At 32.4% G+C, this 22,120-nt stretch overlaps 1 protein-coding gene across 1 annotated transcript; it reads right to left on the reverse strand.

Annotated features, from left to right (window-relative positions):
• Window positions 1–3,524: 3,524 nt before the first annotated feature.
• Window positions 3,525–14,746, reverse strand: LOC119637763 (cationic amino acid transporter 2). Its single transcript, XM_038034027.1, has 5 exons — window positions 14,058–14,746; window positions 6,544–6,911; window positions 5,899–6,159; window positions 5,051–5,827; window positions 3,525–4,985 (listed from the first exon to the last, which is right to left on the reverse strand). The coding sequence occupies exons 1-5, from the start codon at window positions 14,081–14,083 to the stop codon at window positions 4,531–4,533; spliced, it is 1,887 nt and encodes a 628-aa protein (XP_037889955.1). The 5' UTR covers window positions 14,084–14,746; the 3' UTR covers window positions 3,525–4,530.
• Window positions 14,747–22,120: the final 7,374 nt, after the last annotated feature.

Below are 22,120 nucleotides of genomic sequence, written 5' to 3' on the forward strand. Positions count from 1 at the left end.
CTTAGAGAGACAGAGAGAGAAATAGAGAGAAAGAAAGAAAGAGAGAGAGTGAGAGAGAGAGCGCGGAGATGAAACTCGGAGAGTAAATAATTTTAGAAATTCTTCAGTTGTAATTATTTTTTCAATTTTTTTTTTTTATTTCTTTTTATTTTTGCAATTAGAAACTCATTTCATTAGCATTTGTTTGTTTACTTCGTTGGAACTGTTTTAAGTTATTAGAAAATATTTTTAATTTTTTGTTGTCGTTTTTGTCTCTTTATTACGGTGGGTAGTTATGCGTTAAAGTTACAGTAACGCTACAGAAAACATATGTAATAAATTATTTTTATTTAACACTTTCATCTTTATTTGATTATTTTCTGTTTATGCTGTTAGAGAAAACGGAATCATTTCTTAATTATAAAGCAAAATAAAACAAATATTAATCTTTTTTTTTTTTGATTTATCTTTTTACTCTGTTTTTTAGGAGAAATTTATTTTTCTTCAATGTGCTTTGAAACTGATAAGAATTTGAATTTGAAGTATTGATACCGTTACACCTTTCGTTGCTTTCTTGTATACACTAGAATTTTTAGCCTGTTGTCTACTGTTTACTGTTAGTTCAGTTAGTCAAGAAATAAAGGAAAAATATCAATGTTTGCAATTCACGTTTCTTCTTAAAGCACTTTCAATTGCTTTGAAATCGAAAACAAGACTGATAAAAGTAGAGCATGCATACCGTTATTACTTGAGATACCATATATAACTCATATAGATACAGAAAATCAAATCGTCTGCAAACTTTTCGCATATATACATTTCTTAACATTAAATAGTCGGATGTTTTTACGTTATATTAGGCAAACATCAAAAACACACAAAAAAGATATAAAGAGAGCGATTAAGGATAGGCGTTAAAAGGGGGATGAGAGTACGCAATTATACGCTGTCTAATACGGCGGTGAACTTAATCTCTGCGATATTCAAAATATGATTTGAACATGGTCAACATGCACATCTGGATATAAACATTGGCATGAAAAGAATTTTAATTTTTTGTCTCATATAGGCGTTCTAAGCGGATCTTCACATAAACACTGCGCTCTTTAAGGACTGATATCATTATAAAACATGTTTTTCTCCAATTTTTTTCACTACAAAATAGAGAAGTAGCAGCTCTCGCAAATAAAGGAAAAAAAACCTTTTTTCCGCTTAACCCATTTCCCCTTCAAGAGTCATAATGCCTCATGATTTCGAATCTAGACAAATAAATTGTTTTAATTCACAATATATGCACCATGGAGTTGATTGATTGCTTTCAAACACTTTTGTTCCGTTTGCATAAAAGTATTGTGTTTAATGTCACACGACAACATTATTCAAGAGTTGGGATATCTGAACTGAGAAATGCGACAAACACCCTATTTTATAGTTTCTCTTTTTTCCAAAACTAAGTTGAGGTATTCAAAAAAGGCCCTATTTTATAGGCTTTGCAATTATATTTCATACATTGCGACTTTAAAAATTTTACAAGCAGTCCTTTAAGTGGACATGCAAAGATTATGCAATTTAGTATTTGCCATTGAGCGAAGGGAACCATGATTTGATCGGGCTCATTTTTGAATTTCATTCGGAGACATAATATAAAGCAAACATTGACGTATTCTTCATTAACATAATTTTATCGTCTTCTAGAATGGATCTTCGAGACGTCATAATTGGTACTATAAAACGAACGGATATATTAGTGCAGCCTCATCCTACATTTTTATTTATATAGAGCATATGGTAATGGGATATTGTTTTATAATTAGTGCGGATCAACGCCTTCTTAGATTTTAAAACAATAAAGCAACGTTCGCTCAATATATGGTTTATGCTCAATATCAGTAAAACAAGCACAGTAGAACATCTTACGGGAACTACTGTTGATTAATTGTACCGATCAGTAGTAAAGCAATAGCAGAACAAATATATTCTAAAGTTTCAAATATATTCTAAAGTTTGCGGTTGTAAATACATGTATACAATACGTTGTTGGCATATACAAATTGCCTTAAAATTAATATAAATTAATATATATGTTCGAAAATACGGTTATTTACGTTATCACCAGTTTTCACTGCTAATATAAAGTAATCTTAACAAGTGTGTTACTGATAATTTTTTTTTTTTTTTCACAAAAATTATTTTTAATCTTTTTAATTCAACTCCAAGCTATGAATTTGCTTTGAATAACCTACTACGAGGGTCTTGTTTTTATGAAAACCCCAAAATTATGCAATAATTTGTAACGTCTCACGAAACAAGCATACTACAAAATTTTTGAAAGATGAGATTCATCAATCTTTATCTTAGTTTGTGGTTAGTAATCATTTTGTGGATGGTATTTTGACCATAATTTATGCAAGTGTGGCTAGTAGTCATTTTGTAAATGGTATTTTGATCATAATTTATACAAGTATGGTTAGTAGTCATTTTGTGGATGGTATTTTGATCATAATCTATGCACTTGTGGCTAGTGGTCATTTTGTAGATGGTATTTCGATCATAATTTATGCAAAAATTGTTGAGTTTCTTTTTGTAAACAATGTAAAATGTTTTTCGTTGTATCTGTTGCGGTTTATAAGTGGCTTTGGGGTTGTGTTTTCTTGTTGTTATACACCTACAGACGATCTTGTGTAAAAAAATATGTTTTGTTTTATGTGTTAGCACCAGTAGATTGTCGAAAGATAAGATATGAAAGAAATCTAGCAGAGAAACATAATAGTATTTATTGTTTACGTTCAGCTTTCTTCCGAGGTGAAAGACATAACCAATTTCCTGCGATATTAATGTTCTTATCATGCGGAGCAGCCTACATACAAGAGTCTCACAGGTCCTACGGATTTTGTAGGAATATTCAATAGTTGTTGTGCATAATTCTTATATATTGGGTGCTGCATAAACAAACTGGCCGTGTCCATGGGACAGTCATCTTGCAGCACACCATTCAATACCATCTTCGACGGTAACAATAACAAACGGAATGAAAAAACAAATAACTCGGTACCTGAATGATTGATTTTTACACCGCCGCTTTGGATACAAGGGTACATTAAGTGTGCGGATGTATACAACATCTACAAGGGCTTGAGATACAGCGAATTCGTATTATACCGATCGGATTAACTGCGCTTCGCTATCTGTCCGTTCATCTATCTAAGTGATTTTTGGCCATATCCCTTACAGGTCGCAAATTTTTGAGATATTTTCATAAAATTTGATGCCCCAAGTTTTGGGTCAAAAACGAAGACTTTTGAAAATGATTCGGATCAAACTACTTCGACCACTTCTCATATAAAGCCTTATTTTTAAATATCATTATATGAATATGGGCTGTGGCCCATTACAGGTTTTGCTTATTTAAGTCCTCGAAAGAAAATAAAAGCTCTTAATAAAAGCAAATTTCAAATAATAAAATTTCTTAGCAAAAGCAATAATTTAATTAACTAGTAAAATTTTCAATTAATTTTTTAATTCTTTTTGCAATTAACTGCAAGTTTTTTAATATTCAAAAAAAAAAAATAAATTTTTTTTTGTATATTCAATCTATTCATAAATAATCTAAAAAAATTTTCTCCGAAATATTATTCAGGGCTATCAGACTTTTTTTTGCCTTAACACCTTTTCTAGTAGACTTTCGCATACAACAACAAGAATTTTAACCCTGTCAGGAAATGAAGTAATATCCATGAAAATTAATGTATTAGCGTACAGTTGACAGTTGACACCGATGGCATTTTTTCAATAAAGCATTGGAAGTTCAGATTGTCTGGGTATATTTAAAATAAATTGAAAGTATTGGACTTGTTTTAAAAAAACGGTAAATATCCCTTTTGCTGCTATGCGAGGAATCGCAAAGCTCAGTTGCAAAGCTGGCATCGTTAATAAAGAACACTACGCTATCAAAAATTAATAATACCCAATAATCTTTGGTATACGCGATGTAAAAATAGGCACGAAAACATCTATATTTTTGATTAGCGGAGAATTTCGCTTTGATTTAGGCAAGCTCATCCAAGAAATACAGGTCTATAATTTAACTTATATGTTGGCATCAATATCTGCCATCAAATGATGGCACTTTCTAAGATGACCATAACCTTAAATAAGTAAGAGTTTTTGCTTAAGAGATTTAGTTACGCTTAGGGAATATTCAATATTAACTAATTATTTAATTATGTTTAAAGTACTCATACAATATTTTTCCAGCCTGAAAAATCTGAAATATTGTGTCTTGGCCACTTTTTAACCGTAGAACTTATTTCCGTGTTCTAAGCAAATTATAATAATAAAATAAATTAACATTTATTTTTATTGGAAATATCCATAAAATTTTTATACAATATATAGGAATAAAAAGCATTGGTTTTTTATTTTGCATTTTGGTGTTGAGAGGGTGGATGGACTCTCTCTTTATCGCTTCACATCTTGTTTTCAAATGATTTATCAGACTTTTCTTATTTTTAAGTACACGTTTACTCTTACTATATTAGTAAACAATCTTAATTAAATAGAACTTTGCATAACCATTAGCGGTGCTTGTGTTGTGAAGCGTTCATTTTGTTCAAGTGATATATTATCAATTTCACTTCGATCTCTTGATTCGGATTCCGTTAAAATTTTCATTTCTGTACGCATACGTAAACAACTATTGCGTATACTGTAGCCGAAGAAGATAATTAAGCCGATTACAATCCATACACTGAAACGAATCCATGTCATAATGTCCAGTTTGATCATAAGATAAACGTTAATTAACAATGAGAAGCCAGGAACCCACGGCACATATGGAACTTTAAAAGCTAAATGAGCGGGTGATACTGGTTGTCGAGAAATAGCATAGAGAGTTAGTATTAAAAGAGGTAACGTCACTGCAAGTTTGACAATATCGGACGCAGTTACATGGGAAAGATTCTCCTCGAAATTACTTAATACCTGTGTTAGGAGAATACATTGCAGTACTAAAAAGATGATGTAAGTTATTTCGCTGCAATTTATATAAGTGTTCTTTAAACCTAGCACTTACCATACATCAGTATTAACATGGTAACTAACTGTGATGTTTTCTTGGTAGGTACTATGGATCGAGAGCTATTAAACAGCAACTGCCAGAAACTGCATTTTGTCTCCTCGTAGTCTTTAAGAGTGTGACCGTTGGCTAATATCTTACGGTCCGTACTTTCATAACGTAATATTAACACACAAGCTGCTACCATGGAATAAGCCAAAAACGTACCAATAGACATCATATTCATTAGTTGTTTTAAATTGAAAATTGCTGCAAAGGCGCCCGTTAAAAATCCTGTCAATAGAGTGCTATTCAGTGGTGTCTTGTGTTTCGAACTAATCTCTGCCATAAATTGAAACAGCAAACCGTCTGTGGCCATAGCATAGACTATGCGTGGTAAAGGAAACATAGAACCCATAAGGCTGGTGCACATAGCACATATAGCACCAATCGATACAATGTATTGAGGTGCTGTCCAACCATAAATGCTAAATACATGTACCAAAGGAGCGCTCTCGTCCTGCTCATAGTATGGCAGCATCATAGTAAGAACTGTGGAAATGCCGAAATAAGCTAAAAACACCATAGCCAAAGAAGCTATAACAGCAAACGGTATGGATTTTTTCGGGTTTTTAGCTTCTTCACCAGCGGTCGCTATACAATCGAAACCAATAAAACCATAAAAACATATAGCCGCTCCTCGTATGATTCCAGCAAAGCCATAAGGAGCAAAACCACCCTCTCCATAACCTTCCGGTATAGAGGATTTGGGTAGAGTCCAATTCTTGGTAGTTACTATACAGTAATGAGAAAAGATTTACCAAATGTTTTCAAAAACCTTAAAACTGGAAGAAAAAACAGTTCACCTTTGAAGAGACCAGCGATAATCACAAATAATACGACACTTAAATTGAGCAGCGTAAAGGCAGTGTTAAGACGTGTCGACTCTTTGACTCCGAAAGCTATGGCCCAAGAAAAAATTATAGTTACACCAAAAGCAAAGATATCTGGATAAGCATTAAGACCGTCAATATTCATTGGCAAGTGAGTGCCTAAAAACTTCTCCATGGCATGACCGCACAAGTTATCCAAATAGGAACTTAAACCTTTCACAACACTTGCCGAGCCTGTTCGAAACGAAAATGACAACAGAAAAAAGTTAATTGTTTCTATCAATTTACAATCAATTTCAAAGAACTTTAAATGAGGGGAAATCATTTCAAAATCATTTCGAAATAATTTCGGCTCTCGTCTTTTTAATTTACTTCTTGCATTCAATCAATTCAAGCTCAGATACAGTCATATTCATTCATACGTAGGCAATTAAATAACTATAAATCAATCAACTCGATTAAAATGTTTTTTTTTTTTTTCCGCATACAGCGCTAAATGCTAGCAATTCGAGTCAAATGTAATATAAATATAAGAAATATTAAGCTCTCTCTGCACATTATACATAATATGATTACTCTGTGCTACATACAATATTAGAGAAAGACATCTCGTCTTACCTATAGCGTATTCCAATATCAAATTCCATCCAATAATGAAAGCAATGAATTCACCAATTGTTACATAACTATAGATGTAGGCTGAACCGGCTCGAGGAACCCGTGCACCAAATTCGGCATAACATAGCCCAGCAAAAATGGACGCAATTGCAGCTATAAGAAAACTAAAGATGACTGCCGGCCCGGCATAAATTTTGGATACTTGACCGGCCAACACATAAACACCAACACCCAATGTCGAACCAATGCCCAACGTAGTTAAATCGAACGCTGATAAAACTTTCGCTAATTTCGATTCATTTGAATCCTCAATTGGTTTTTTACGGCTAAGCACGTGATATATTCGTCTCAAGCCGGGAAAAGGCATACTAAATGAAAACGAGAAAGAAAATAGAACAACAAATGATCGATAATACGTTGTTATGAACGCTCAATAAGTGTAAATATTTCAAATAATAAAAACTGAAATTTATCTTGGGGCGAACTTTGCTTACTCATTTGCCCAAACAAATAGATACGTATTTTTACATTAAGTATTGACGGCCTGAAATCTAAAACCCTATAATTCTCGGGGGCTTAACAAAAACATTTGCTACATTCGTTTTATTGGAGATTGTGTCAGTTAAGAGATATTCTAAAGAACTTTTATATTTTATGGGTACATTTACCAAGTCGTAGCCATTTTAGCTACATTTTTGTGCCTTTAAATATTTTAATAACAGGCAGCTACTCTCGGGCACGAACAAAGTAGCACGGCCAAATTGAGTCAGAATATCGTGCTTATCAAAAATATACATATATTTGGCGCCGATTGCGTTAAATTGTGTTGCACTCCCATCTTCCAGTAACATGCCCTATGTACATAAAAATTTCTTGTCCGTAAATGTTTGTAACAAAAAACAAGCAAAGAAAACAACAATAGTATTCATGATAAATAACAAGTATGAAAATTATATCTGCCTGTGAACGAGTCTTCTACGCTCGCCACCTTTACCCGAAGAAATACATATATATATAAAAAAAAAAACTAAATTTCTATATTTTATAGTGCTGCAGGCAGGTATCTATTTTTTTTTTTTTTTGCACAAATACTCTAGGACCACTCATGGAATGTACGTGGACATTTTTATCGTTATATCTGTTGTAGTTTATGAGCGATGCGCAAGAAATCTGAAAGCAGAAGCATTCCCAGTTTATGTCATGCAGTAGGCGAGTCCTTGAAACTGATTTGATGGACAAACGTATATGTTTAAGTCGTTTCAGAATTTGATGCTGATCAAGGATATACGTATATACTTTATAGAGTCTCTCACGCTTTCCTCTATGCGTTTCAAACGTTTTGACAAAATGAATACATCACCGGCGTTAGGTGGTAGTTATAGAAAGTAAACAAAAGTCATTGAATAATTTTGTACTATATAAAGCGTGTAAGTCATTCTCAAGCGTTGAAATTTAAAACTTTTTCTTATTAAATATAAAAAAAGAATAAATAAATAAAATGTATTTACTATTTTGTAAAAATAAAAATTTGGACACAAGAAACCTGTCTTTCAAATGAGTACATCTCTTGCTCATATGAGTAAACAAGTGCAGTATATCCCAAGTCGATGAACACGACCGGAAAGTTGCATGAATTGAAATACAAATTGTCCCCGTATTTTCTAGATCCACTACTAACTGCTTGGAAACTTCCCAAGAATTCGCCACCGTGTTAGAGAAGCGACTGATTGTTGCATCGTTCTTAAAGCGAACCAAGTTAATGGATAAAGCCCCGTTTCCGAAAACATTTTTTTTTTTTTGTTTTTTTTGCTATTTAGTTCCTATTTAGACTGTCCATCCATATATTAAGCTGCAAACGGATTTATGTGGAATGGTTTACACTATCAATTTAATTAAAATATTACTTAGAAGTATATTTCAAAAGTTTAAAAATTATGGAACTCAAGAAGTGCATAGATTGCAAAGAAAATATAGACGATCATAAGGTTATGGCTACATTGACTCAGAAATCTGAGCCTGATTGGGAATGTACATAATTAATGACATGTTCAAAGCATATTTTTGGGAGCCTCAAACGGAATAAAAAAAGGAATATTGATCTACCTGATTGCAATTTAGGATTAAATGAAGACACATTGATCTTTATATCAACCATAGCTAGCAACGAATCTGGCTCCGAATAGATCATTGCCACATCAGATAGGAAATAGTTCATTATTTTCTCTCAAGTATTCATGTCAGTACACGTTTAAGAATGCATGTGTCTGCTAAAGCAATTATTCAAAGAAACGGACAGCGTAACATGTAAACCGATTATATATATTCACTTTATGCTCGCTTTGGTGTCCAGTACTTGAAATCGACAGATCAAAATTGCAATATACTTTGTTATTTATGGGTTTGTTATGCAGATGACAGATGAGAAACTTTTTAAATGGTTTTGAAAATATTGCTACTACGTTATAGTTTACTATCTCCTATAGGTCGCAAAGTAAATGTGATTATTTATTTAATTAAATTCCGTTACGGACAAAGTCATTAGCCGAATGGAAGCTACAAAATTTAAATTATAATATGAAGAAGAAAAATAGCTAAAAATAAATATGAGATCAACATATAGCATACAACAAAATTTATCTAAGCCCTAAATTAAGATACAGGGATATATATTGGTGAATGAGTATTAGCTCATTTATACCTTATTAATAGTAACAAATGAGAAAAAATCAAATATAAAGGACCGTGTTGGTTCAATTTACCACAATCTTTACACAAGTGTCAAAAATGTCTGGCAGTTAGTTATGTAATTTAACACTTTTCACCTTATTTTCGGACAAAACGGACAAATCAAGCAAGTGATAATGATCGTTGAACATTTTACACATTACCCGAAACGGATTGAACAAATCGTAATTGGTACTGCGCTGTGGTAGCCGCGAAAGCACAAAACGTCTTGAGATCCTACTGGGGATGTGAATAGCAATATGTTTTAATAAAGCCGACGACTAAACGTCACCTTTTATTAACTTAAAGAGGAAAGTTACACCCAACATTTCATGCCTTTTTGGAAGGGTAGGCAAGTCAAAGCCTTCAATCTATTATTGCATGGTGGAAGAGATAGGGCAGGATCCCGTCCCAAACCTTGCAAAACAAACATCGAGAAGTTCCGTTGAACCGGCACCAAGAGATCAATATGGCATTGATAACTAAAAAGTCAAACTACCGACGAGTACTCTAGAGTTGTTCTAACTAAAGAAGAATGTAGCCACTTCGGAACGTATGGGCCTTTAAATTCTTTAGACCACGCTTTTATAAATTCTAAGCGATCTAACTTTATTAATTGACATTTCTATATGACTGTCAGACTTGAGTTTTGAATCAAAAACAACTTATAAGTCTTTATAATTGCAGACATTTTCCAGGATGTAATTGTCAATATGATAACAAGAAGGCATGGTATTACACCTTGTAAAAGACATTTTCTTACACTTGTTTCAATGCAGCACAATACCATTGCTTGCACACCCTTAGCACAGGTTCTCAAAATCAGACCGAAGAAATTTAGTACTATATATTGAGTCGAAGCAGAGCGACAGTTTAATAACGTCTGCAAACATTAGAACTCGGGAATGTTGAATGCACGCCGAAAGGTCGTTTACTGTAAAAAAATAAAAGCGGGCCAAAAAGACTGCCCTGAGGAACACCAGAAGTGACGTCAATTACTCTGGATTGACAAGAATTCAGCACCACCCGTTGGATGCGACCAGGGAGATGGCTACTGATATTGTCCGAAAAACCAAGGCGATGTAATTTTCAGACTTATAACCTATGATCAACTCGAAAGCTGTCGAAAGCTCTGGAAAAGTTCGTGAAAATAACATCAGTTTGTTTATGATCGGAAAATGCTTTGTAAATTGGATTAGAAAACTCCAAAAGATTAAAGGCCATTGATCTTCCTTTTAAAAAACCGTGCTGACAGTGCGACATAATTGATCCTAAAGCCGGAGCAAGCCTTTTTGCTACCAGTGATTCAAATAGTTTGGGCAGTGCACTAAGTTTGGCCATTACCCTATAATTCTCACTAAGTTTCCGAGAACCAGTTTTATATACAATATAAAAATACTCTTCCAAACCGATGGAAAGTAACCTTTTTCAAAATAACATTAATAATATGCGTAAGGTGAGCACATAGTAAGTCAACAGAATGTAGGTGAATAGCAGAGGGAACACCATCAGGACCACGACAATTGCAAGGTTTCAACGTTGACAATGCTATAAATACTTCTTCTTCAGAGAAAAATATAAACGAAAAATATCAAGAGAGCTTATCCAATACGGATAATTATCAAACGAAATATTTGAACATTGGTAGACTTTTCTAAAAAAGATTGCAAAAAGGTCGGTTGTTACAAACATATTGGATGATTCGAAACCTCCAAATTTGATGACCGTAGGAAATTATTTTACTTTTCGTTTAATCGTTTCGTTTTCGAATTTAAAGAAGCTCCTAGGATTTTTTAGAAGTTTGCGTCCGGTTACATCAATAATATTGGAATAACAAGTATAATCTCTAATCAAACCACTCCGTGTGAATTTTTAAGTAGTCTGCTTTTTTTATTACGGACCATTCGCAAATGCTTGGTATACCAAACATGAGACTCTGACGTGTGACAAGCCTTAAACGGTACCGAGACGGAAATTACGGAATAAAGCTGACTGTAAATAAAGGATATCGAATCATCAATATCTTCAGAGCGTAGGTCACAGTTAATGCCACCCAGCAAGTTCCTAAGTTTAACGAAATTCGTTTAAGCAAATAAACGGTAAGCAGCAGCGAAGAATTATGCCTATGTTTAAGCGAAACAAAGGGCTTCGTTCGATATACAGATATATCGGTATCTCAACAAAGAACTTGGTCAAGCAATTTATTATTCCCATTAAAGACGTTGTCAGCTGACACAAACCTACTCCATGGACACCATCGAAGAACTCTTTATTAATCAATGGATAAGAAAAAAGAATATAATATCCAAGGTCAGCATTAAAAACCCACGAAACGTTGGGCAGATTAAAGTCACCTAACACTATTTTAGATGGTTCGAATTCATTTTCAAACTGAATCTCTGGCCATACACTAAGTATTAACTAGGCAAATGCGCAGACACTCAGATGTATTTGCAAATGGTTATAAGTAAATCAAAGAAGAATCCTCACTAAGAACATGAATATTTCATGGGATCGCTGATGAACATACCTGTGTGCTGCAGACTTGTGGGTATGAAAAATCGATTATAATCTATCTCTTGATTTTTATTTTATTTATATGTCATTCGAAATTTTCAATTTCTCTTTAGAGGACTGTGCTTTGCTTTCAGGAGCCAATGCTTATTATATAATTTTTCGACTTAAGGTAATTTGAAACTGATTTTTAGCAAAAAATTCTTTTTTTCCTTACATGTAATGCTCGGTAAAAAGTCCACTTTAAATACACGCAGTTATAATTCACTTAAATTTTGTGCACCAAAAATATATACTTTTTTCTCAATATTCAAGAAATTTTATTTTCTCTTAGTTTTAAATCTCTTATTGTTTAATTCTCATCAGTAATTAATTTCTTATAACATGTATTTTTCCGCTATTATCACTAAACTCGTCGTTTTCACGCACGACTCTAAGTTTGTCAAGTGTTTCGGGTTTTTATTTAAATATCGTACTTCAATGATCGTCATACATATGTAGATGCGTGTGTAGTGATAAATTTAAATGATTTACAATAATTTGTTAGAAAAGCTTTATGAAAAGAGATCCGGCAATTTTTCGTAGCTCAATTCTCCAATACGGTGCAATGAGATCTTTGGAAATTTCTTAAATTATATTTTGTTTTAACTGTCCTAAGCTTTTTTTCATATGTTCGCTTTGAACTTCGTGGAATTACTGCAGATCACTGCAACAATCCCGCTTTATCAAAATATATCATTAATGAAAAAATGAAGCAATTTAACTTGTACTTAAGAGCGTCCGTTAAAAAATCTCCTTGCTGTTAGTAAAGTTTCAATTGAAATGAACGTATTCAAAATGCACCTGCTGCACATGTTAGTATGTTCTTTTGTTGACAGACTAGATATATTTTCTTATGTTAAAAGCTCACCTGCCCAAATAGGTATTGCTTTAGTGTCTCACAGACCAAGTTTTACCGTTACAAAATTATTACACTGAGGTTGTGTCTTTAGTTTCCATGTAGGTTAATATTGAAAATCGGGAGAAACAATTTCTGGTGAAATGGGTCTTGATGAACATCCATAGCGTAATTAGCTGTAGTAACAGGCATAATTTAAGCGATATGTCCTTTCAAAAGGTTGTGTAGCAAAAGCACTCTAAGTTATTAACATTACAACAATAATTAGAATATTTATTCGTTTTTGACCAAGTCGAAACTAGCAAAGAAATCAAGAAAACTTTCCAGAAAGGGAAAATTTCAAAATAATACCTAGAAGACCGTCCGATCAAATTCATTTAAAATGATTGGTGTTTAAACGTTGGCAAGATGTACACCAACAAAACATATTACTCGAAAAAGAACAAACCAAAAAGATGAAAACAATAGACTCTTTTCACATTGCTCGCTGGTTATTTCACGTCAATGTGGAATCTTTCTCCGTTTCCAATCGCAGCAGAAGCTAATTTTCGAAATTTTTTAAATTTTTACCATTCCGAAAATTGGAGGAAATTGGCAAGAACATGATTTCGTTGGTTTATCTATCCATCTGCTTATTATGTTTCATTATCTTAAATTATATCAAGGCTGGTCGCAATCCCATATATGAAAGAAAAACAATTTGATTATGGAGATCGGTCAACTCACTGCAAGACGCATTAATCAAAATATTGTATTACGATTTCTCCCTTGATTGTTGTATTCTCAAATTCTTCAAAAATTTCTTAAAAATATTTTCTGACGAGCTCCTAAACGGCTTTTAACAAAACATATTTAATTATATTTCAAGTTTGAAAATAAGTGGTTTAAATATTAAATTAATCAAAGTGTTTGTGAAGCGTTCATAAAAAGCTTTTATATATAAGTTATATTTAATCAACAATTGCGAACAGCGTTGCCAGCAGTTAAAAGCAACACAATCTTGCCATTTCTAAAGGATAGATTGCAATAGAAAAAGTCCGAATGTGTTAAAACGAAAAAGAACCAATTTGCTTTGCAAAAGAATTCTGCAGACATCGCATTTAAATAAATCACCCTTTACATACTTTATTACATAAAGCAGCGTTTGGAATGTGATATTATAAGCGTCTGATGAAAAAACCATCAGATGTGTGCCGCCGCTTTGATAAAAATCAATAAAAACGAAAGTCAAACGAATCAAATTCTTTGATAAATTGCTGCAGCCAAAAAAAAAAAAAAAACGATAATTAAAAATAGCGAAAGAATTTCGTAAGCAAACTCGATTAGATTTTCTTTGGTAGTCTACGAAAGCAATTGAAACAACAATTAATTTACTCACCCAATACTTTCAAAAAATTCATTCATTTTTTTTCTTAGTTAACAATTTTTGCAAATCCAATGTTATTGTGAATTTTATTCGATATTTCGTTTATTTATATTAAATTAAGTCAATCCTTTAATTCCTCTGCATAAATACAAAATAAAATAATAACAATAATTAATTTATAAAACACGCGGCATTTTATATGCCGGCCAAAATTCGATATTATTACTAATTTTATACAATGTACACGTTTTGCTGGCATACCTGCAAGAAACAAAAAAAAACTCTACAAACGGCTGCTTGTTTTCAAAGAATTAATGATTAAGAGAGCTTGAGAGAGGGAGAGACAGAAAGAGAGAGAGAGAGAGAAAAACAAGAACAAGAATTGAATAATATTTAAGAGTTGGACATGAAAAGAAATCTCTTATAAATAGAGAGATAGCTTTTTTGACATGTGTTTAATGACTTTCTTTTTAACGATACTATTATCGGGCATGTTGGATTATTGCAGAGAACAGAACGCATTGTGACAACAGATGGCGTTAATGTTATATTTGAACCTAAAACTATCGGAGCCTTTAGCTGTTTTGTGGATGGCATTTTCGGATATAAGTCGTATTGTGGATGGCATTTTTGGATATAAGCCTTAATGTGGGTGGCATTTTTATCATAACTTATGCAGAATTTATGCAAAAATTGTTGAGGTTTTTTTTGTAAACAATGTAAAAGAAAAAAACCGCTAACGTATTTAAGCGAGAAATTAAAGCAAATCAAAGCATTTTACAACTGTGTTTGACAAAGTGAAAAATTACCAAACGTGACAAATTTCCAAAAAAATTGCAATAGTTATTCATGAAAAAGTAAAATTATAAAAATTAAAATAAAATTGTATACATATTCTTTATGTAGTGTAAGGAAGTGTGCAAAAGAATAAAGACGAACGAATAAGAGACGAACTGAAAAAAATATAAGGAAATTATAAGAAATTAACAGTAAGTACATTTTATTCATGTATATATTTTTATATTTTGAAACGGAGACTAATTTGAGGAATATAGTAATAATTTGCTGTAAAGATTGAACTTTGTATTTAGTAAATGAACAATAGAAAATTGGAGACTATTTTGTGTTTGTTATGTTCGACAAGTAAATTATGTTTCTTCTTTCTTCTTTGAATATCAAAACGCTAAGACTCTTGTAAAGGAACTGCAATGAAAATGGCACCCACGGAGGCACGACAGCACGGTAAGGAAACGTTTTCCCAACCATCTTTACAGAATCTTCCAATAAAAATAAAAATATTGACAAATTTTTAATTTCCCATACGTAACAAAATTTGTATTCTTAAGAATAATACAAACATGCCCATCTAAATGGTTACAACAATTTATTCTCAAATTCTCCATCAAGAAATATTTGCCGCTAAAGTTAATTGATTGATTGATTGATTCAAATCGATTTTCTTTTAAATCATTGTCAAGTAGCTGCTCCTTAGGTGTCGTATAAGTTCTAAGTCCGTATTTCAATTTATCCAATACTTTTTGTATATCCTTCAGTTTATACAAAGCATTAATTATCTATAATTATGATTTTTTAATTATTCTTACGTCTATTAACATGTTTTTTTCTTTCTTACTTTAGCTAATCCGGCCATATGCGTTAACGATATTTAACTATTTTGCGTTCAAATATTTAAATCATAACAATTTAAAGTTAAATCGTAAACTTCGCAAGCGGTATAAACGAAGATTACCAAAATTGTGATGATTGCCGTGCAAATGAAAATAAAAATTTTTATATCACTTGAGTTTTGCCTTAGACGCATCACCGACACCCCAGCTGTTTGTGCTAACCGTAAATTCAATTCTATGGAACCGATTTGCCCTTTCCGAGGATCCGATGGAAAATAATTCATTAGTGATTGTTCAATTTTCAACATGGTTAGGCTTTTATGATAATTATAATTAAGATCATTTCGAAGTATTGGTCCTATTTTATATGTGTGGCCAGTATGTTTAACGGATTAAATTTGGATAACGTAAATTGCTCTCTCAGAAATACGGGGAGTTTAGCATTTATAAGGTTAACAATTATCTCTAGGTAGTTTCAGAGGATGGCAATATGTTTCTGCCGTTTATGGAAGGCATGATGAAGACTCTGTTATCAGCGGAAATATTATTGCCTAGCATAAAAGAACTGTTAGAAAAGTATCCTAAATACAGATATTTGTGAAAAGCTAACTGTTGAAGAGAAAGCGCGTTATGGGAAGCAATTGGAGCGATACAAAGTGACTGCTAGCCATTTGGAAAATGAAAATGCTAATGATACGCTCAAAGAAAAACATGAAAAATTCAAAATAGTACTCGAGGATATACGCAAGCTGCAAGATTGTTCAATGTTCAATGTTCGTTGTCTATTATTATTATATTATATAAATAGATTATAATAATAAATTAATAATATAAGGTAAAATAAAGAAGATTTTTGATTATAATTTATGCAAGCGGTTAGAGCGTTTTGTGGTTATTAGTCATTTGTTAGTAGTAATTATGGTAGCAGCTGCTGTTATTTAATACTTCAAGACTTTTAAGATCTCTGAAAAAAAAATAATAGAGAAAAATATGTCCTCCTTAGAGTTTTCCGTTGAAAATAGACTCACATCAGAATTTATTTCGCTGTTCTGGCGCACAAATAGACCTACTTAATTTGAAAATTTATGTACCAACTTTCAGCATTCTATCGTTGTTTTTCCACATTCCAACATTAAGCAAAAGGCGGCTGAACAAGTTTACATAGCTTAAGAATATGTAAGGATTAATGGAATCTCTCAGGTGTATTTCTGATTACAACTAGAAGCGAGCGCAATTAGTGGATACATATTACAAGCAATGAAATACCATTCAAGATGGAGCAAATCCTCTATTAATAAATAAAAAATTGATGAAAACACTTTTTTTGTCTAGGAATTGTGCCTAAATAGTTTTGGGTCAATATTTCCCACGCAAGCCTTAGGTAACTATTCGGGAATCTTCGTAAACACGTCAAGGCCATTAATTCGCTGAACTTTTATCATATCAAGTTTTTATCCTTTATTTCAATTTGTATTATTGTGCTCACTTCATCAATAGACAAACAGACAGACAAACAGGCAGATAAATGGACAGATTCATGCGGCTAAATTAATTCAAATCTCAGTTTCATGATGATGTTACAAGTGGTAAGACAAAACTAACGAGACTTCATTCTCCACTGGAGCTTATAACAAATTTGAATACATTTCGAAGTCATAAACATAATAACAAATATGGGCCGGTAACTGGTAAACGCATTCTATTCAAAGATGAGTTTCGTCGAATCTCTCCAACATCTCCAGCTAATTACAAAAGATGTTGTTTCTGGATTTTATATTCAATCCATTTACACTATTTTTATCCTTCAGTCTAGACATTTCACCAATTCTAATCACAAGCATCCCAACATCTTCAGTATCGAAACAGCTTCACACAATTAGTCCTTTTCTATTGATTTTTTATAAAGAGGATTTGAATAATATTCTCTAGATATTATCTTATTCCGTGCAATCAAGAGTTTTAATCTTTTGACGGGAATAGAAAAATTTGTTTGTTGTTGTCCTTCGATTTATTACACCGCTTGTGGTAGAGGAGCATATTAAGTTAATGCGTACGTATGCAACAATCAGAAGGACTTCAGATTGATTCACCTTTTATTATACCAGAGAGATCAGAGCTTTTATCTTTCTGATGTTCAATCTATCGGTCGTAATTTTTAAGACATTTTGATAAAATTTGGTACACTGACATGTTTTACTTCAAAAGACGAACCCTATTAAAAATTCTTCGGATCGGACCATTCTTCTGATCGTTTCTCATATAACACCTTAGTTTGAAAAAGTCGTTGTTTGAATAACTGCATTAAGCGAAGTTGTGCAGGATATTTAATGATGGACCGTGTCCTACTGTAGTTTCGTTACTTGTTTTTACTAAGAGTTACACTTTGTGATTCCTTATCTTTTATTTCTTTTATAGATATAGTTAGTAGAAATTTTATGGTCGGCCACGGCCGCCCTTAATATATTACGCGACTTCTCGTCATTTTACAATTTTTCATTTATTTTCCTGATTAAATACTCAAAATCCGTTTTCATGATTAAAGTCCCAATCTGGTGTAGACAAATTTTGATTACAAAATATTAAAGATTGGACAATTTTGTCTGATAAAGATTTACTTTTCGTAGGACTGGCTATATGGGAGGGGATGTACTGCTAGTCGGCGATTTTTGCCGGAGCATTTCGAAAACTAAAAATTCTTTTGATATATTGATTTTTTAAATAAGGCGTTATACGGCCAAACTGATCCACTCCTTAACATAAAACTTATCAAAGGTTGATGGCGATGGGGAGGATACCATTGGTAAATCCATTTGAAATAATGACCTGTCTAAATGTTTAGCTTTCATTACGGCCAGGCAGTTGAAAAGCTCGATCCCTATAGATAAGTGTTCACAAACCAATTAAAAACTTGCGCAGTTAAATACGAAAAATGCCTTATCAAAGTAATGTCCAGAGATATTTGTTTTCCATTAAATTGCGATGTCTCTAATTTCTCTTCTAAAACAAATTATTCATAATAAATCATTCGTCCAATTTTCCTCCTTTCCTAGACAAAAGTATCGTGATAATCGAAAGCGACAAAGTATGATGATTCTTCAATTTTCTATTTAGTTTCAACAAATTTAATTATGGTTACCTTCGTAGCTTCATACGCATGGTGGGCTTGACATGAATTATATATGCGTTTCAGTGCTGATAGTATATATCAGATTTCCCTAAATCGTTCGTATTATTGGCATGCGTTTTATCGTCTCTACGGTTCAATCAATACAAATGATATTAAATTGTAAGTCGGAAAGCACTTAACCCAGAACGCTGTTTGTAATTCTTTGGTGTCCTGGATCTGCCAGAGGAGAGTAATATATTTCTCAATATTTTGCGAATGCATATCATAATATTTTCTCGAAGTTGGGTATAAAAGTTAATTCAATTAGATGAACAAATAAGAGCAACAAGTCGGGGAAGGCCGACTATTGTATAACCTACGTCACTTCGACTAATACAGTTATTCACTCCTGCTAATAATATACCACAAGTTACACATTATTTTCATGCGAAGACATGAAAGCCCGCATGTTGGAGAAACTCTTGTATGCAGTGGTATGCAAAATATAGCAACGATAATATGAGAGAAGTTTCAAAAAACTGCCCCAGTCGAACCAAATTTTTTATGCCAATTTAGAATACATAAATACTATTACAGAATGAGTTTTGTCGACAAATTTTGAACATTGCATTTTGTTCCATGTAACGACATGCTGGTACAATGAAATTGAATAAGTGAAACAATAGAAATAAGTGTAAGAGAATTCCTTTGAAACCTCCCCATGTGCCCCATGTATGTTTGAAGAACTTTATGAAATGTGATATAGTTTGAAAAATTTCATTGTGAATTGAATTTTCTCCCTTTCGAAACAAAAAACTTGAAGAAAAAAGAAAACAATAATAATAATACTAATAAGAAGAAGAAGATGAGATTGCCTGCTTTCTGCTTCCGTTTGTTATTAAATTAGAACTTTACATTGGGTTTTCTATTGTTTTGCCTCCTTTTTTTTTGCCAGTTTTATTCAATTTTAAATTAAATGCATATGCAATTGAACTTTATAGCAGAAAGTTTTCTCTAAATATTTATTAAATTAATACCTTTTTCAAGTGAATTCAAATATAATATATATGTAGGCTTGACATTCTAGGTATACGTGCATACGTATATATAAAATATATATGATCGTTTGTGTATGTATATAGTATGTGTGAATACGATCGTACATGTGCGCGTGTATGTGTGAGCTTATATAAGAGTACGTTTGTTCAGAGGTAAGTGTTTGCCTCCGGAAGCATGAACAAATAACAATTTTATAATAATTTAATTAAAAAGGAGAATAGCGTACGGAGCGTATGATTGTTGTGGCAGTATTTATGCGCAACAAAACATAATAACTCCATTTAGCTAAAACGATGAAATGGGAAAACGAAAAATATTTAACAGTCTTAACCGCAAAAACTATTAACAAAAACTTTGCCCATGCATTTTATTTACATATATATATATATACAAGATGTTTTATGCACATATAAATAAATTCCACAATTTGGTTTATTTCAAATTTATTATTATTTTTTTTTATAATTTTTTTTTTGCCTTTATTTATTTTTTTATTTTTGCTATTTTTGTTTCGAATTCATATGCAGACAAAAAAACAACTATTAAAGAAACGCAGATGGTGTGAATTGAAAAATTCCGGTGAACAAAATCTGTGAAACTTGCTTTTAGGCTTTGAGTCAAATGCAATATTGTATGGTTTCAATGAAAGTAAGCAAAACAAAAAAAAAAAAAATAATAATAAAAATGAACTAAAAAACACACGCACACATACCCAATCACACGTTTTATCAACACCCGCTGGTCTCACCTACACGTTTATTCATATGTATAATGGGAAAAATGTATCCGCGGTTACTTACCTACACACGTATATGCAATACAGTGAAAAATGTATCAAAAGTATTTTCCAATATATATAACGCGACTTAAAGGGCGAAAAACAGGGCCCATTGTTGTTAAAAGCTTAAGTTAGTTTTATATATATTTATATGTATATATATATATATATATATATGTTTGCAAAATGCGATAAGAATTGTTTAGCACCCGTTTTCGATCATTTCGCTCATCAATTCAATTGGTTTGCAAAAAAAAAAAAAAATTAAATTCGGCCGGGATCGAATCTTTTATACTCACCGTTTACCTAAAAAAAAGCAAAAGAAATAAAAGAACGAAATTCAAATGCTCTATAATATAGAGTGGGCGCAACTGATTTCTTCTATTTTCAAAAGTTTGCGCAAACAGATTGGTGGACAGACGAACAGGAAGGTATGTTTAAATGCATTCAAGATTTGAAACTGAGCGAGAATTTGTATACTTCATGGGGTTTGTGTAGCTTGTTTCTGCGCGTTATAAAGGTATTAAAAAAAATTCAATTTTAATACACTATGTTATAATATTTTTTTCCCATTTTCGTATAGGTATTACAACATAGTCCATAGAATATGCATTAAAATTTTTGTACATTTATCGGCTATAGTTTAAAAGTAATGATCAAAAAATAATTTTTTATTCTTTTTAAAAAATACAGTAGTGCTCAGTTTATGCTGTGCTGCGAACATGCCCTTCAACCGATTTGCCCCATTTTCAATACCAACCTGCGTGTAAGAACTTTGACTGTTTCTGCAAAGTTTGAAGTCGATATCTTCGATATTTTTGCGGCCACGAGAATGTTTACAACAGCTATTGCACAGTCAGACGGTCAGACGGACATGCTTAAATTCGATTTAGAATTTCGTGCTGAAAAAGAATGTATATAATTTGTGGGGTCTCTGATGCTTCCTTCTGGGCGTTGCAAACGTTTTGACATAATAAATATACCTCCTATCCTTCCGTGATGGGTATAAAAAGTGAAAGATTGAAAAGTGAACGCAAGTACCTGATACATTTTATTTTATTTAAATCGTCACACTCTTAAAGATTTAATGTTCCAAGAGAGGAGGCAAAGAGAGAGAGAGAGAGAGAGAGAGGGCCATCATCTCTAATGAAATAAATGCGTGTATTGCACTAGTTAGCTTTGATTACTTGAAATTTTTTTCTAAATCTAGACTTTGAGCTCCCTTTTGAACCTAAGATACAACTTAATCTTAAGTGCTCCAAATGCAAAATATTAATGTTTAGTTAACGCAATCATAAAAAACAGTTACTTGCAAATTTCTGAGAAAGAGAAAACTTTTGTTGATTAACTAATATTCGTTGCACTTTCTTAAAGTCCTCATAAGATCTTCTTTCAGTAAATCTACTACTTTACGATCCATGCCCTAATTAATACTTTCACTTTTAATTAGTATTAACCTCCAGGGAAATGATTTCAACCAATCTATAATTTTCTATTCAAGTTT

Source organism: Glossina fuscipes, unplaced genomic scaffold, assembly GCF_014805625.2.
Source record: "Glossina fuscipes isolate IAEA_lab_2018 unplaced genomic scaffold, Yale_Gfus_2 61, whole genome shotgun sequence".
In the NCBI taxonomy this organism is placed as follows: Eukaryota; Metazoa; Arthropoda; class Insecta; order Diptera; family Glossinidae; genus Glossina; species Glossina fuscipes.